The following is a 19,124-nucleotide window of genomic DNA, read 5'->3' on the forward strand; positions in this document are numbered from 1 at the left end:
TAGTATATATAACTCTCCTGGGGTGTCTGGGGTCGTCTAGTGTGCTAACAAACATCATGGTCAACACCCTTTTCATTGCAAATGATCGGAAAACCCAAGTCAAAGTGGCCTAAGCAAAAGAGGAAATTGCCTCAGGTAAACCAAAGTCCACAGGTAAATCTAGCTTCAGCTTATTATACCTGCCTCCCCTTCCTCACTGCTCTGCACCCCCTGCCCTACCTGTATGCTCCCCTTGGACTGAGCCATCTTCAGTATCAAGTTCTTAGTCACCTACAGGTCTTGGCGTGTGCTGTTACTTCTGCCTGGAACACCTTCCTCCTTCCTCTTCTTCTAGAGCCTCCTAGCCTTCCAGACTCTGCTTGGCCTAAGAAGTCACTTCCATCCTTGATGAATCCGATGTGCCCACAGCCGACATAGCATGGCATTGTGATTTGCTTAATTGCCTGCCTGTCCCCATGAGACTCCAAAAGGGTGTGTCTGTCCTAGCCCTGGGCTGGCACCCTAAGGGGGGCTCAGTAAGCCTTTTTTGAATGAAAGAATATCCAGTATGTCCTGCACAGTGGGGATGACTCATTGATAAGTCCAAGGGGCAGGAGAGCCAGGAGCAAAGCACAGAGTGTGAGAGGGGAGTAGGGAACCCTAGACAACCGTCAGGAAACCCAAACCCAAACATTGGTGGGGACAGGTAGGTCTGCGTGAGGTTAGGCGAATGGGCACCCTTGAATCTCAGCTCTAGCTAGGATCTGACCCCAGCCCAACTACCATGTCCCAGAAAAATCTAGAAGTTGTGCCCAGCAGGACCCCTTTGGAACAAGGCTCCTCACCACCTCTCCCCCAAAGGCACATCCAAGATGGTTGTTAAAAAAATCTTAGCACTTCCTGTGTAGAACCTTGTGTTGTGAAAACAAAAATAATCTCTCACCCACCTCTGTGGTGTTTGGTTCACCTCCCTCTGATTTGCACAGGGAACGAACGGGCCCCTCCCCTGTTTAGCCCCAGGAAAGCATGAAAATGAACATTTGGCACCATCAAGGGCATCCGTGCTTTCGCCTTTTTGGAGAAGCCCTCTCTGTTCAGACTTTTCACATTTGAAAATATGCAGGTTCAGCTCATAATTTTCTCCACCCCAGGCTGCCAGCCACACTCTTCTCCCTTCTCGGCTCATGCCCACCCCCCAGCCCTGTTTGCTAACTCTGAGAAGGAAGGTGTTTTGCTTTTTCCAACAAGTCTGAACCCCAATTAGTTTCTCAGTAACTTGATACCCATTGGTGGTGATCGTGGTATCTCATCTAGCGTTGTTATTGATTTGGTCAGAAGGAATTAAGGAGATAATTCTTACTCAATTACATTTCCCTGAATTTCCTGAGGTTGCTAACTCTGCTCCCCGGTTGTATTTTCTTTTCCAAATTAATTTTGTCTTGACTCTGAAATGAGAGTGGACATGACGGGCTTGTTGTGTTGATTGTCATGGAAACAAAGTAGGGCTCTGTATTTTCATTCCAAGTAGGGCTCTCAGATTCTTTTAAGTTTTTTTTAAAAAGTTAATGTGAAACATACACAAGTTAAAAAGAAAAAACAGCACGGAAAGCCTCTTACCAAAGAGGAGCCCATCTTCCTTGCCCACACCTCACTCTTTTTTTTTTTTTAACATCTTTATTGGGGTATAATTGCTTTACAATGGTGTGTTGGTTTCTGCTTTATAACAAAGGGAATCAGTTATACATATACATATGTTCCCATATCTCTTCCCTCTTGCGTCTCCCTCCCTCCCACCCTCCCTATCCCACCCCTCCAGGCGGTCACAAAGCACTGAGCTGATATCCCTGTGCTATGTGGCTGCTTCTCACTAGCTATCTACCTTACGTTTGGTAGTGTATATATGTCCATGCCTCTCTCTCGCTTTGTCACAGCTCACCCTTCCCCCTCCCCATATCCTCAAGTCCGTTCTCCAGTAGGTCTGTGTCTTTATTCCTGTCTTACCCCTAGGTTCTTCATGACATTTTTTTCCTTAAATTCCATGCCATTCCCCAGTGAGCCATGTCTAACACTTTTCGTATTGTTGCTGTTTCCCGTGATCCGTGTCTCCAAATTATTTAAGTTTTACTTCTGTTTCTCAGTTGATATGTTTAAGGCTTTGATGGCTTTCTGCTATGAAAGATGAGGGTTTGGCTTCCTTGTATCCCCATGTACTGCCCACTCCCGAATCCCGTTCCCCGCGCCGAGACAGCACTACCTTTAGTTCCGGTACTGGGTAATTTTGTAACCTTTAAAAATATGTCATTAGGGCAGTGAAACTATTCCGCATGATGCTACTGTGATGGATACACGGCTTTAGACATTTGTCCAAACCCATAGAATATACAGCAGCAAGAGCGAATCCTAATGTAAAGATGGGCTTTGGGTGATAATGTATCAATGTAGGTTCATCACTTGTAACGAAACACCACTCTGGTGTGGGATGCTGATAAGGGTGGAGGCTGTGCGTGTGTGGACCCAGTGCAGGGCGGGTGAGGGGCGGGTGTTGGGGATGGGGGAGGGGGCGGTACGGGAGCTCTCTGCACCTTTCTTTGTTTTGCTGCGAACCTAAAAGTGTTCTTTAAAAAATTGTCTTAAAAAAACAACTATGTTACACTTGTAACATAGCTGCATTCACCCTAAAGAGTATTTTGACCTGACCCCTTACTTTGCAGCAGAGGAGGTTAACTCCTCATAGGCTCTTCTTGCGTTTTTTTACCACTGCTCTTACATTGTGGAGATTGATAACACTCGCATTCTGTTCAGGACTTGTAACTGTTTTCCAGGCTTGGTCTATGAGCTGAGTGTTCAAGTAGAAAATCAACAAATGTTACAGTGGTATTTTCCACCCGTTCATTCACTCACGCGCTCAACCAATAACTACCAAGAAACCACTCCGTGTTTGTCGTTGTGCCAGAGACCAAAGATGCCGTGTGACAAGGTCACGCTCCCTGCACAAATTACAAGGCTAAAATTTAGAGGAGGAAGAGAGAGGAAACGTACACGTTACAATGTAAGCATAATAACTGCTGAAATCAGCGGTTTTTAACTTCATGTTCAAAACATGAATATGAAATGTAACAGAGGTAAGCTGAATGAGACAGGTGTCTTAAATAGGAGCCGCTTGCTTTCCTTTAGGCTCTGTAAGCATAAACAGAGTCTTGGTGTCTGAACCTCAGCCCGTTTTGCTTCTCCGTTGATCCTCAGGCTGAAGCCACGACACTAGAGCATTCTACACACTGCAGACTGAGAGGTGGTGAGAGGCATCACAGTTGCGGTTTTGTTTCATGGTTGTAAAGCTCCTTCATCGATAGGGAGCCTTTGCAGCACTGGATGCATTTGTCCAGGACACACTGGCTGGAAATATCACTCAGAGGACAGCTGGGGACACACATGCTCATCACGAGAGGTGCCGGAGTGGTCACAACAATGCCCATGGGCCAGCACGGGACACCGAGGGGGCCTCTGGGGCCACGGAGGGGAATATTCTGACTACCCTTGGCATGAATGTCCCATCCAAGTGGGGCGTGTGTGTGTGTGTGTATGAGTGGAACATGGCAGCACTAGAGGCCAGATTGCCAAGTGCACTAGGAAAATCTGAATTATAAGATGTAGTCTCTATCCAAACACACATAGGTGTATGCACGTCAATTAAGAAAGTCCCAGATTGTTCTTCTATTTACCTATTTTGCAAACAACTCAGTAGTTTGTTTACTTAATGATCATCATTGGGTCTGTTTCCTTGACTATGTGACCTTGATCTGTCACTCTCTCTCTCTCCATGCCTTGGGTTTTCTGTTTTATTTTTTTTTAACCTATAAAATAGGCATTCATTTCTTATGGCTTTTACCCAAAGGTAACAAGTGGCAGAGCTGGGATTTGAACCCAGGTCTCTCTGATTCTAAAATCTGTGCTTTTCAGTACTACAATCTACTGTCTCCTGTGGTAGCTCAGTTATGGAATTATCTTGTTTGCAATCCAGTCATTCCCCAGGCCAATTCACATCCTGAAATGGGCCCATGCTTTTTCTTTGCCAGTGGGTGAGACTGATATACATGGTAAAAGCAGTGAGTAGACGCTAAAGAGAAATTAAATGAGTTTATATAATGCAAGTCATCGATTGTTTCCTATGCAGAGTTTATTCCTCTATGGCTATATATTAGTTAACTATGCTGTGTAACAAGTGACCCTAAAACAAACATTATCTCACAGTTTCTGCAGCTTACCTAGAGGCCTCTGGCCCTGGAGGCCACAGTCAAGATGCCACGTTGGCCTGGAGTCATCTCAAAGCTCAGCTTGGGGAGGGCTCACTTACAAGCTCACCCACGAGGCTGTTGGCAGGTATCAGGTGCCCGCTGGCTGTAGACTAGACGTGTCAGTTCCCTGCTGAGTGGGCCTCTCCCACAGAGCAGCTCACAATCTGGAAGCTGACTTTCCCCAGAGCAGGAGAGAATGCCCGAGACAGAAGCCATATTCTGTTCCTTAGAAGTGAGTCACTGGGTCCAGCGTACCCTCCAGCAGAAGGGATTAGACAAGGGTGGAAATGCAAGGAGGTTCACTGGAAGCTGCCCACCACACATGCTGGTGAAGGGAAAAGGCAGAACCTAGACCGTGATCATCAACAAGCCGGGTGCCCTGGGATCTCCAGGAGAAATAAAACTTGTCTTCTCTGATGGGGCTTCTCAATCTCCACTCCTGACGATTTGGGTCAGATACAGCTTTATGGGAGAAGGTCGTCCTGTACGTTGTAGGATTTAGCAGCATCCTTGGCATCTACCCACCAGATGCACCCCCCCAAGTTATGACAACCAGGAGGAGCTTCAGTGACACTTTGGGAAATTTTCTGGGTCTCTCCTGAAGGTCCACCTTCAGTGGAAATGAAGGGGAGGCATTGCACTTGCAGGTCATCAGTAAGCCCTTAACGAATGAATGATAGTCATTATTATCACCAAGATGTGCTCCAGCTCTCACGCCAACAAATAACTAGGAAAAGAGAAAAGATGTGATTTGAGATTTTGTAAGCATAGAAGGCAGGGGGTTGACCCAATATCCATTTTCTTAGAAAGGCGGGGCGGTGGGGGGGGGCGTCCTCTCTGCCTTTAGGTCCTTTGCACAGGGGAGCCAGGTGATGGACTCAATTCTCCAGCCCTAATGTATGTGACTCCCAGCTTTCCCACCTTCTCAAACATGGCTGGAGAGAGAATGAGAAGAATTAGACACTGTGGCACCATTATCACACCGATGACATGCGGTTTGGAGCTGCTGCTCTTGTTTCTTTCAAGGTGGGATTTTTTGTTTTGTTTCCGAAAATAATCTATGGCCACAACTTAAGCCATGAAGAAGTGCAGGCTTCATTCTTCTAAACCAGGGCTCAGCAAACTTTTTTTGAGCCAGGTAGTAAATATTTTAGTCTTTGCAAGCCATACAGTCTCTGTTGCCACTAGTCAGCCCTGCCCTTGGACCTCAAAAGCAGCCGCAGACAATCTGTAAACAACTGGGTAATGGTTGTGTGCCAGTAAAACTTTATTTACGCAAACAGGCAGGCTTCTCTGTATCTTCTTCTTGGTACTCTTGCCTCTTTGCCAGTTTTCCTTTTGTGTCAGTCCTTAACTCTCTAATCTTATTCTCCTCTCTCTTCCTCTCTCCTTCCTTCCCCTCTCCTCTCTCTCTCTCTCTCTCCCCATCCATCCCTTTTGTGACCTTTTCCTCCTCCCTCTGTCCCTTCTCTTTGTTTCTCTCTCTCTCTCTCTCTCTCTCTCTCAATTTCTCTCTCTTCCCCCAGCCTTCTTCTCTGACACTTAATTCAACACCTCCGACCTTAATCTCCAATTCCATCCCGTTCGCCAAGCTCCAATCCACATCCACCCAATCCACATCCACGTATCAGACAACTGCCTCTCAGCCCCACTCATGCTCCCAGACCCAGCTCCAAAGACTCAAGAGCTGGGCGTCATCTTCGCTTATAGCCTCATCGTGCACTCCCAGCCCTCTGAAACCCTCCCAGATATATTTGTTCTTTGGGGGGAGATCAGGGTGCAAACAGTACTGCCATTTGTGTGAAAAGGGAATGCTTGTGGTGGAAAAAGAAGTGTGTGTGTGTGTTTATTGAAGTATATAATATCTCTCTGGAAGGATACACAAGAACTTGGTAACACTTAGTCACCTCCAGGGAGGGAAATGAATAGCTTGAGGACAAGGTAGAAATAATACATTTTAACTATACACGCTCTTATATGTTTTAAAACCATTTGAAAATATTTCCTATTCCACCCCCCCCAAAAAAAAACCCACTAAAAAACTGAACTGAAATGAAGTAAAATTCAGTGCTTTACTTTCAGTTCATAGTGAGGACCCTCATCTCTACGCTTGTTTTGCCGAAGTGGCTGCTCATGGTTTCTCAGCAGCATTAAAGCTTTAGGCATCTTTCCTCCTGCTTGGGGATGTCAAGAGAATCTTCATCGCCGTCACACTCTACATTTCAATTCCTCATGGTAACTTCCGTTTGAAAAACTGTTCCCGCCACTTTCTGTGTTAGCTCAGTCTGAAACTGGAGCAGTAACCCCCAGCCCCACTGGAGGGTAGTTGAATTGCCTGTTTGATTCGTGTCTCCCCCACTAGACCACGAGCTCCTTGAGGGCAGGGATGGTGTCTTGTTCAGCCTCATATCCCCAGCCAGTCTCTAACTCCCAGTAGGTATTTAAGAAATATCCGGACTACACCTGCCCCGCACCCAGCCTCGTAATGTGGCTCATGTAACTTGGTATTGAATAGCACCCTGCGGACAGGATCGTAGAATTCATACCGCAGCAGCCCTGGTCACATGAAGCCTCATCCCGATGGGAGTTCAGGCCTCAGCCAGCTCTTCTGCATCTGGGCTCTTTTCTCTGAACCACTGGCTTAAACTCAGCTCAGCTTCTGCTTACATGGAAAATGAGGTTAGCAGTTATTGAGCAATGTGGGGCTGGGTTTCCTTGACCTCCAGGGGCTTCGCTCGGATTTTGCTAAGATGTTGACTTGGTCCTCTTCCAGGGAAGGAGAAAAGAGCTGAAGCTACGTGGGGACTTAACCCCTTAGCCCAACCCACAGACTCTTTCCACCCGGATATTGACAATACGAAAGGAGATTTTCTTGGGTCGCCACTTGTTTCTTTTCTCCAGGATGAATCGACTAATTTGTCTCATTTTCAAGAAAGGGAGTAAACTGTGGTGTGATCAGTAATAAAGAGCGCCCTGTGATCAACTCGAGCGGCCTCTTCTTCCTCCTGTAGCCAAAATCCAGCCTCTGTACCGAATTGAATCTCAGAGGCAGAGTTTGGGGTGAAGTAGAAAAGAATAGCTTTATTGCTTTGCCAGGCAAAGGGGGCCACAGCAGGCTAATGCCCTCAAGACTGTGTGTCCTGACCTGGAGGGGGCAGTGAGGAGTTTTATAGCAGTGGTTCAAAGAGGGCGTGATCAGCTCGTGGACATTCTTCTGATTGGTTGGTGATGAGGTAACTGGGAGTCAGCATCATCAACCTTCTGATTCCAACTGGTCTGCCTGCTTGTGGGCAGCAAGCAGTTAACTTCTTCCACCCAATGGGGCTTTCAGTACCTGTAAAACAGCTCAAAGATATTGTTATGTGTATCCCTTGAGGGGAGCCATGACCCCCTTGCGGCGGCCAGGGCTGTACTATTGTTTCTTGAGGGTTCCTCCCTCCCTTCCCTGATTGGCAGCTGTTTGACCCTGCCGTTGGAATTCAAAGGAGGGTCATGGAGGCTGAATGAAGCCTATTTCCTGTAATCAAAAAACGGGAGACAGAAAGACTTTTATGCCCAGGAACCCCACAGGGTCCTGCTAGGTTTCACTCCTGCTAGCTGGGTGACCTCTGGTACAGGTTATTTAACTAATCTGGGTTTCAGGTTTCTCAACCATAAAATGGGGATAATAATAGTTACAACACTTAACTTTTGGAGTGGTTGTGAAGATTCAGTGAGAAATGGCATGTAAAGTGCCCGGTATGGGAATGGCAGTCGTGTGTCACGACGCTCCTTTTCCTTCCCGGGACCATGGCTGACATTGCTACCACAGAACTCTTTTCTGATGAGGTTGAACCGCAGGGAGCTACAGGCGGCCACTGCTTCTAATGGGTATATTGAAACTGACGCTCAAGTTGGAACCAATGTGCTATCTCTAGCCTAGCACATTTCCAGACATTAGGGAGGTTCTGAAGATTTAGGCACTGTTATCATTAAATAGAAGCACCTTTGGCAAGGTGGTTGTTACATTCGGGGACCCTTTTCCTGAAGCTCCTTCGGGGCGTTGAGTGACAGCCATCATATGGATTCCCATTGGCTGTTAACGCCCAGTAGCTGGACTGCTGGCCCCTCGTATTTAGTCTTTCAAGAGCTGATGAGATTAATGTATTTGATTTAAAAAAAAAAAATTTTTTTTTTTAAACTAGGTGGATAGCACATTTGCTGCTGGCAGGCCAGCTCAATCCCAGGGCTGATGGGGGCTCATTGATGGTGGCAGCCAATTTCCATTTCAATCGAGCAAGAGGGGGGAGGCAGAGAAAGGCAGAGATTGAGAGGAGCCAGGACTTGATTGCAAGCTATGGCATTTGGCGCCACCTACCGTTATGTCACTGCATCGCTGTCATTGATGACTCGACGCTGTTAGCCTTAACCTGCCCTTAATGAGTGTACCTGGCAACATTTTCATAATCTCACTCAAATCTTCATGTTTCTTTTATAATTTATGATTTAATTTTGTCAAAATGCCATATCGTCATGATGTAGTGACAACAATAGTAACATTTCCTTGGCACATTTGGTTTCAAAGACCTATGCACCCAGTGTGCCTCTTAGTCTTCTGGGTGAGGACCCGGCAGGTGCCAGGTGAGCACTGCTCCACCCGGCCCACCTTGGCGCCCGGCTCAGTACCTTGCCAAGTCCCTCAGAGCACAATTCCCATTCCCAGGGTGCTCGTGCGTAACATGGATTTCACTGGAGGGTTCACGGGAGAGCAGGAGAGGAAGGTTCCGTTGCATCCCATGGAAGAAAACCAATGACACGGTCCTTTAAACTGGTGCTTTTCCCCTGAATATCGGTTGCCTCCTCCCCACACCAAGGCTCCCTCCTCACCCTCTGTAATACATCACTCTGCCTTTATTAACTGGAACATTCATCTTCTGTGTGTGCTTCTCCAGTATCCATCTTCACACTCGTCTTCCTTCTCAAGGAGACTGGGTGTGTTAGGCAGAGTTCTTCAGAGAAACAGAACTCATGGGATGCATTTAAGTATAGATACAGATACAGAGATCTATTATAAGGAATTAGTTCACGTGCTTATGGAGGCTGACAAGTCCCAAGATCTGCAGTTGGGCAAACTGGAGACCCAGGAGAGCTGGTGGTATAGTTCCAAAGGCCTAAGGACCAGGAGAGCTGATGGAGTAAGTTCTAGTCCAAAAGCCTCCAAGCTCAAGACACAGGAAGAGCCGATGTTTCAGATTGAGTCTGAAGGCTGAAAAAAATCCTGACGTCCCAGCTGGAAGGCAGTCACGCTAAAGAAGCTCCCTCTTGCTGGGGGCGGTCAGCCTTTTATTCTATGTAGGCCTTCAGCTGATTGGATGAGGCCCACCCTCATGAGAGAGGGCAGTCTGCTCTACTCAGTCTATCAGGTTAAATGTTAAACTCATCCAAAAGCATCCTCACAGAAACACCCAGAATAATGTTTGGCCAAATACCTGCACAGTCCACGGCCCAGTCTAGTTGACACACAAAATTAACAATCGCACCAGCCTTCTAGTCTTGACTCTGCCAGCTGACCAGCTATGCGACCTTGAATGGTTTCCTCGTTGCTTCCATTTCTCTTTTTATAAAATGGGTGGTGCTTTCAGGATCCACTGCAGCTTTCATGCCAAGGCCAGGATCAACGCAGCAGCCCCCAGTCAATGAGCCGTTTCTGCCCTACGCTTGGAGTCCCATCATGGGTCAGCTTCGCTCAGGAGCTCCCCGTTGCATTGGCCGAGACTTCATGAGATCCCCATTGTGGCCTGAGGCTCCCTCTGCCCAATCTTCCTCTCTCCTTCTTTTCTCTTTCTCACCCTCAGTAAGCCTCTTGTACTCCTGTCTCTGCTTGCTTCCCAGAGGCCCCAGATGATGCGTATGTTGACATTTTTTTAAGAGTTCAGGTCATTTACTTTGCAGAATGACTATACAGCATGGCGACTGTAGTTCGTAGTACTGTATTACATATTTGAGAGTTGTGACGAGAGTCCATCTTAAAAGTTCTTATCCAAGAAGAATATCCTGTAACTATGTAAGGTGACGGTGTCAACTAGGTTTATTGTGGTGAACATTTTCCAGTGTACTCTACAAATATCAAATCATTATGTTGTACGTCTGAAACTTAGTATGTCAATTATATCTCAAAAATAATAAATACTCCCTAAAGGATGCACCTTGCCTTTATCGAAGAGAGTCTTTAAAGAATTCAATAGCTCATTTCATATTTTAATTGGAAGGTCTGCGTGTGGATGAGGTCACTAGTTCAGGGTTATCCCTACATAGGTAGGGATACCTACCTATGCCTGCCTTATACCCTTACGACAAAAACGTTCACTCTCCCCAAAGGAAAGTGTCTATCACCATCATAAAACCACCAAAGCTTAAATATCAGTATGCAAGCTAAGGTCTCTGGACTCACGTGTACGTCTTCCCATGGACCCTACCCGCTCTCTGCCTCTCCGTTCTTTACAGCTTGTCCATAATAAGTCTAAAATTTGCGAATCATCTTGCCTGTTCCTCAGTGTTCTCCTTTCCAATGGCCTCCCTTCCCCCGCCTCACCACTTGACAGAGCATCGCCAGCTGACATCTGTATCAGCCCAAGTACGTTTAGCAGGAATTCATTTCCATCTTAATCTGATTTGAGGAAGTAGATCACATTTTAAGAAGTAACAAAGATGGATTTGGAACATTCTTTCATAAAAGACAAGAGAACAGCAGACATTTCAAAGATTGCCTCTCTGGTCTTGACCTGCAACAAAATCATTCTGATTTTCTGCCATATAAAATTTTTTATGACAAAATCTAACAAAACTCAGTGGGCAAGCTTTGGAGGTACTATCTGTAAATTAATAGCTAGCAACTGCTATCCCTTGTTTAGCCCCTGCTAGTCAAAACTGGGGGCAAAATGCAGTAGTGGTTGAGAACACATGCTTTTCAACAACAACAGCAGCAGCGAAACCTGATTAAAAAGCGGGCAGAGGATCTGAATAGACATTTTTCTAAAGAAGACATACCCTGATGGCCAACAGGTACCTGAAAAGATGCTCAGCATCTCTAATCATCAGCGAAACGCAAATCAAAGCCACAATGAGCTATCACCTCACACCTGTTAGAATGGTTATGATCAAAAAGACAAGAATCGGAGAGTGTGGAGAAAAGGGAAACCTTGTGCACTGCTGATGGGACTGTAAATTGGTGCAGGCACTCTGGAAAGCAGTATGGAGAGTCCTCAAAAAGTTAAGAGTAGGAGACCCCAATATTCCACTTCAATAGCCAAGATATGGGAACAATCTAAGTGGCCACTGATAGATGCATGAATGAAGAAGATGTGGTGTATATGTATAATGGGATACTACTCAGCCATAAAAAGGATGAAATCCAGACATTTGCCACAAGGTGGATGGGCCTTAAAGGTACTGTGCTAAGTGAAGTAAGTCTGTATGATTTCACTCAAATGTGGAATCCAAAAAAACAAGGCAAACAAAAACAAACACATGAAGAGAACAGATTAGTGGTTACCAGAGGGGAAGGTGCTTGGGGAGGTGGGTAACACAGGTGAAGGGGTCAACTCTATGGTGGTGGATGGCAGTTAGACTTGCAGTGGTGATCACTTTGTAGGGTATACAGATGTTGAATTATAATGCTCCTGTACACCTGAAACTTATAAAAGAGACAAAAAAAAAAAACAACCCCAAACAAGACATATGTTTTGATGTTACTTGAGATGATTTCAATTCCAGACTTTGCCACTTAATAGCGTGTTGTTTTCTCCTTTCAAAGCCTCAGTTTGCTCCTCTATGGGAAGAATAATAGTGCGGCGAGGACCAAGTAGAATCACGTATTTCAAATGGGAACACACTTAGGATCCTGTATGGCACATAGGTGAATGATAATGTTACGTAGGCAGCATTAGGTCCTTTTCACAGGCCCAAAGTTACCCAACACCGAAGCGACAGAATTAGGACTCCACCCTGGGCCTTTCAGACAACAAAACTCTTTACATTCACCTGTCACCTCCCACTTCTCAGCTGTCAGGTTAAACCAAATCACTTCCAAATGCTGCTATTTAAACAGTCCCAGTACATGGATATGAAATGTGAGTGTACCTGCCCAAGAACCTTCCCCACCTAAGGCTCCACTGTGAGTCTCTGCTCTCACCTCCCCCTCCAACATTTGTCATCTTTTAACCTGACACATTACCGGATGTCATGCGGCATTTCTCACAGTCCTGCTCTCAAAGACCCGTTTGCAGATGAGAGAAAGGACACGTGATGTATGTAGAAAGGGACAGGGCAGAGAGTCGACCTGGTTTTCCAGGAAACAAAGAATGGAGGCATCGCCCACACTCTGCAAAGCAATGGAAGAACCGAAGGCTCTTAAGACCAATGGCGCACCCAAGGAAGCAAAGACAATTAAAATCAAGTCTCTCAGGATTGCTTTTATGAAATCCGGCTGGGAGTAGTCACAGAAAGTGAAACAAAGGACATCCAAAGAGATGGTGATGGGATTATACTTGGCTTTTATTTTCTCCTAATTTTAAAATCTTTTCCTGATATCCATTAATTAGTTTCATAACCAGATGATAATCTTAAAAGTAGAGTTGTATTGCAAATGTGTTACTTGGGTACGGAGTCACCTTAATCAGTGTCAGTAGGGAGGAAAGATTTAGCATTAGTTTGTTTATCAACGATAAGGGTCTAAAAAGTGTGAGACTTAGAACACACGAGTTTTGATGCAAGAGGAGGTGGTCTCTGAAGATCTGGAATATACAGTACTTCCTGGGGAAAGAAACTGGGAGAAGTAGGAGGGTTCTGCGTTTCCTAGAAACATGGATTTTGATAATGATTTTGAGAGAGAGAATGATCCTAATTCTGGATATGCATCTAAGCCATGGAAATTCTGGGAGTGTCAGGTTTAGGATCAAAAGGTAAGGGATTACAAAATTATCATCTGCAAAGAGGTCCTTGATTAAAGGGAGAACCAGCTTTATGGTCTAAAAGTAGCTGGTCAGCACCTGGAGCCAAGGCATTTGCATAAGCTATAACATAACCGTTTGTTTTGGGCCCTCATTTCCATTTCCCGCTCCCCACAGGGAGCTGATCCTTGCAAACTACATTTCCCTGGCACCCTTGCCAGCTGGCTTCGCGGTAGGTTTGGCCAATAGGAGGTGGAGCAGGAAATTGGGGTGGGGGTGGTGAGAGGGAGGCGGGGAGAGAGAGAGATCTGCATATTTCTCCCCTTTTCTCAGTTTCTGGTGGCACCTCCGACTGAGACTACGTGTCTTCCGTGAGTCCAGCTTCTGCCAGGTGGCCGAATTCTAGGGCTTTTGAAGGCTTCCTCTTCCCTTTGTCCTTCCAGCCCTGGAGGGGGTACACACTTCCTCCTTTTGTTAAATCTCTAGTATGTCTTGCCCTCACTTACTTGGCTTTCAGCTCTTCTGACACCTTTGTAACTGCGCCCCTATATTAAAGTCCCTCTCTTGAACTATCTTGCATGAGCTCTGACTTCCTGCCAGTACCCCGCCTGATAGAGTGTGTTAAAATATACTTTTTTTTTTTTCGCGGTTAGCGGGCCTCTCACCGTTGTGGCCTCTCCCGTTGCGGAGCACAGGCTCTGGACGCGCAGGCTCAGCGGCCATGGCTCACGGGCCCAGCCGCTCCGCGGCATGTGGGATCCTCCCGGACCGGGGCACGAATCTGTGTCCCCTGCATCGGCAGGCGGACTCTCAACCACTGCGCCACCAGGGAAGCCCAAAATATACTTTTTAAAAAGAAATTTTTATTGGAGTATAGTTGATTTACAATGTTGTGTTAGTTTCAGGTATATAGCAAAGTGAATCAGTTATACATATAAGTATATCCATTTTTTTTTCAGATGCTTTTCTCACATAGGCCATTACAGAGTATTGAGTAGAGTTCCCTGTGCTGTACAGTAGGTCCTTATTATTTATCTGTTTTATATATAGGCGTGTGTATATGTCAGTCCCAATCTCCCAGTTTACCCTCCCCCTGCTTACCCCTGGTAACTGTAAGCTTGATTTCTATATCTGTAAGTCTATTTCTGTTTTGTAGATAAGTTCCTTTGTGCCCAAAATATACTTTTAAATTTCATCATTCCAGACCAACATTAAAAACTTATATTTTGCTTATGTTGATAGAGTTAGAATTGCTTTACAAATATGAAAATCACTATTATCTTATTATTAGACAGTATAAGTAAATTATTTTAAAATCAGAAAAAAATAACCAAAATAAAAAATTATTATTTACCTACAGTTCAAACCTGAGATAACAATTTGTTATATTTACTTCCAGCTTGTTATATTATTACATATATACCTTGCCATATGTCAGTATTTTAAAACATAATTTGTATCAGTTTATATACATTTTTTAGGAATGTCTATAAATTTTTATGAATATATATCTTAAAATTTTCTATGATCTTAGTTCTTTATATTTGTGACATGCATTTTCCCTTGAAATTATACTCCTTTCCAAATCAGTGAGTCGACATCTACAGCGACATTAAATAGTAGCACCAAATTCAAATCATCATATACCATTGTCTGGATCGACCACAATTTATTGCCCCAATGCCTGTTGCTGGACATTTAGATGTTTTTCACTGTTACTCACACCGCTGTGGTAGATGTCCTCGTGGATAAATCTTTTCATCCTTGCTGCATAATTTCGTTGGATAGAAGCAGATTTGCTAGAGGAAAAGAATATGTATTTTTAAGGCTTGTCATACATATGGTGAAACTTTCCTTCAGAAAGGTTGTAGAGGTAGTGATTCTTGGATGCTTCGTAAACTTTTCATTGTGCTCAGATCAAAGTGTGTTCGTAAATATCCTGACAACCGGCACTCCCTCATTCAATGCCAGTTATTACCAGTGGCTTATTTCAGTTGTCATTAAACAATGGTCACAATGAAAATGGTTTCCTGAGAATCCATTGAAATGCTGCCATAATTTCAGCACTTGTGGAGTGGATCTTCTCCTGCTCAAGTCTTAGGTCAAGTTGAGGACACAATTTGGCTTTGCTGCTATAAGTTGTTCAGCACCGATCCCAGTCTATACAAACTCACTCTTTTACAACAGTGTGAATCCCTGGTGCATGGGCAACTATCATTAGGTGAGATTTCAGGGAAAATGCTTGAAATTTAGACAGAATCATAGTTGCTTCATGAAGGGGGTGAAACCTGAGACATTTGGGAGAGTGATGGGTACACAGCTGACATCAAGCAGCATTTCAGTCGTGGATTTTCAAATTATAGCAAGGAGGTTTGAGTGTGTTTATTTTGTCTTTGTTCGTAAGTGTTTTCATCACAACATCTCTGACAGTTGCTTTGGTTCTGAAAGAAGGAATTAATTGGCTGCTCAAAAAAAAAAAAAAAAGAGGCATTAAAAAGAGACAACCCTCATTTCAAATGTTTGATCTCAACATGGCCAATCTCATCGCTTTCACTGCAAAATGCACCAGCATAGGGGTCATCTGATCTTAATCCCCAAGAGGGGGAAGAGAACTAGTTGCAATAATTCTTGATCTGTTGCTGCCTTGACACACTCAAGGGAGGAAGCTGTTTCAGAGAGAAATCTTGTGGTTGTAAGGAAAAAGAAAGCCAATTCAAACTGATTGAAATAATAAAGGAAATGTTCGTGAAAAGTCCAGGTTCTACTGTAACTTGTTCAGTTCAACAAGGTACCACGGGAAGAGTTTTTCTTTGACTGTCCTCTCCGCCTTCCCCCCTTATCTTCTTCAGCTGGAGGGTGGCTCCCTCTTAGGCACAAAATGGCTGCCAGCAAACCTCACAGGTGTCTGCTTCTCTGTTCATAGTCTATGAGGAAAGAGAACTTCTTTGCCTATGGTTCCTTAGATCTAGGAATCGTGCTTTTTAGAAGCTCCCGGCAAAAGTCTGCTTGTATCTCATTAGCCCAAATTGTGTCACATGACCATCCCTCAACCAGTCACTGTGATGAGAGGTGGGCTCTGCTGTTTGGCTTCAGCCATTTAGGGCCACCCTGTTGCTGGTACCATAAGTATTTTCTGAGGGGCAGGAAGTCTAACCAGGGGACCAACCAGTATCAAGAGGGAGGGAGAAGGGATACTGGGAGTGTGAGAAAAGCCAGTGTCCATTATGCAGAAGTTTTAAAAAGTACTCCCAGAGATCCTCATATGCCTCCTTGGAGGACTGTCTCTCCACCCACTTCACCATCCCTCAAGATGAAAACTGATAGATTTGCCATCAATTTTCAGCCAAGGGGTTGAAACACCCTGGTGTATTGGGATAAGCTTGATAATATTACCTACAAGTCATTCCTAGTGATAGCTAAAGAGATAAAGTTTATAAATGATTTTATTGTTTCATGTCTAGGTGAGCTTATTCAAGGCTATCCCAGGTGCTTTTCTGGTATTCCGTATGCTTTATTTAGTGAACAAGACGGGGTACTCTGGGGTCTTGCCGTAGATTCTCCACCTCTAACCCGAGCTGCTTGGTACAGGACACGTACTGGGTGACCCAGGAGAAAAGTGGCTGAGAATCAGGCAGGCTAGTAACAGTCCCTTCCCTGCACCCCAGACCCCACTCTCTATCCTCACCACCCCACTACAGACATCATTCAATTAAAAAAAAAAATTTATGGGAGTAGAGTTGATTTACCATGTTGTGTTAGCTTCTGCCTTATAGCAAAGTGAATCAGTTATGCATACACGTATATCCACTCTTTTTAAGATTTTCTTCCAATATAAGCCATTACAGAGTACTGAGTAGAGTTCCCTGTGCTGTACAGTAGGCTCTTATTGTTTATCTATTTTATATACAGTAGTGTGTATATGTCAGTCCCAAACTCCCAGTTTATCCCTTCTCCCACCCCCACCTTCCCCCCTAGTAACCATAAGTTTGTGTTCTACATCCGTGGCTCTATTTCTGTTTTGTAAATAAGTTCATTCGTACCATTTTTCTTAGATTCCACATATAAGCGATGGCTACGATAATTGTCTTTCTCTGTCTGACTTACTCCACTCAGTATGACAATCTCCAGATCCATCCAGACATCATTCAACTTTGATACAGCTACATCCCGTGCCTTCCACAGTCCACTCAAAAGGCCCAGAGCAGCAGGCACCACAGCCCAATTTCATTTGCAGAGAAAGTGGGTGATGACGGCTGCTGAGAAAACAGCACACCTCCTCCCACACGTCCGTATTACTGTGATTTCTGTTAGTGAGCAGCTGAACTGTCCTCACTGTGCCTTCAGAAAACACTCTCAGTGCAGTACCACTGATCAGCCACGGGCAGACTTCACTTGCCACTTATTTTTTTAAAATCTTTTCTTTTTGTTTATTACACAACTGATTCATATTTACTGCAGAGCAATGGGAAAGTCACGTAAACTAAGAAAAAGTAATAAAATCTGCTATAATCCCACCCCCGTAGAGAATCACTGCATGGTGGGTGGGGGGGAGCTTATCATATCTTTTGATATGTATACATTCAAACAGATCATTTTTCAAAAACAAAGAATCGTGCAATACCTATTACTTTGTAACACGTCTTCTCTCTCGGAGAACTCCTCCAGCACCTCTAGGCTTAGATCATTATATTGTCGTTGCATTTATTTGCTGCCTAGTATTCTGTCGTTTAGAGGCACCCTGATTATCGAACCTGTCTTCTCCTGTGAAGCTGTGATTTCCAAGAGTTTGCTCTCACAAGCAGCATCTTAGCAGTTTTGTTGATATGAACCTCTGTGCCCACGCAGGGACGTTCCCATAGGATGCTTGACAGAAGAAGCAGCATTAGACCAAGGGCAAGCGTGCCTTTGCAACATTTGGTATGCGTTGAGGAAGTGCCCTTCAGAAAAGTCATTGCAGTGTGTTCTCCCACAGTTTCATTTGAAAGCATCCATTTTCTCATAATTTCTTGTCACTTCCTTTCATTTAAAAAAAAAAACAATATTGCAGGAATTAATTTCACGACACGATAATCCAGATAATAGTCTTGCTATTGTTCACCAAATTGGTAGCTGAGAAAAGTGACTTTTATATTCCAGTATAGTTAATTTAACTCTCTTCTTTATATTGACCTGATAGCCACCTCTGAGTAATAAATTTAAGTCTTGTGAGGTTTCCCTGATGGCTAAGAAAGGCAAATGAATAGAGAAGAGGGAAAGAAGAACCCATGAACAATTACCTGGATAATTCACTCCTAAAATCCTGCTAGCGGAGCAGTGAGGGTGGGGGGAAAGTACATTTGCATCTTTATATTGACAGAATTCAAGCTCTCTAAATCAGGTACCTGGGCCGCTTTACAACGATGATTATCAGCATTTAATTTTTTGCTTTACTTTGAGTCTAATGCTCATAATAGAAGCTTCCATCTTTCCGACGATTGCCGTGAGTCAGGAATTTAGCGATTAATTTAATCATCACAACAAAGTAGGAATTATTCCCCTCTTCTTCTGCTGAAGAAATTAGGGCCCAGAGATGTTGAGTAATTTGTCCAAGGTCACGCAGGCGGTCACCAGACAGAATGAGGATCAGAGTTCAGGTTCGTCCGTCTCCAAAGCCCTTGCTGTCACCAGCGTGCCACAAGGCCTCTCTTTTGGTGGAAGAAAGGACGCTGTGCTGCGTAAGGACCCCTCCAAGCTGATCAGACATCTCACGTGAGTGCATGAGCCCCCTGCGGCCTGGCTCCGCTTGGCACAGTTGTACTAACAGTTCTTTCACTTCTTGACTTCCCTCAGGTCCCAGACAAACCAATGAGGAGCATCAAGTATATGGAGAAGAATATAATAAACCTCAAGAAAGACCTTACGCGAAGCCGGTGAGTGAGCCCTGCAC

The 19,124-nt window shown here is 44.6% G+C and overlaps 1 protein-coding gene across 1 annotated transcript in view; it reads left to right on the forward strand.

Annotated features, from left to right (window-relative positions):
• Positions 1-19,124, forward strand: part of CCDC60 (coiled-coil domain containing 60) — a 177,752-nt gene that overhangs the window by 62,642 nt on the left and 95,986 nt on the right. The window contains exon 2 of the mRNA XM_065889531.1: positions 19,028-19,107. Coding sequence (XP_065745603.1) covers positions 19,028-19,107 — 80 coding nt within the window. The remainder of the gene's footprint in view (positions 1-19,027; positions 19,108-19,124) is intronic.

This window comes from Phocoena phocoena, chromosome 13 (assembly GCF_963924675.1).
Source record: "Phocoena phocoena chromosome 13, mPhoPho1.1, whole genome shotgun sequence".
NCBI classification, from domain to species: Eukaryota; Metazoa; Chordata; class Mammalia; order Artiodactyla; family Phocoenidae; genus Phocoena; species Phocoena phocoena.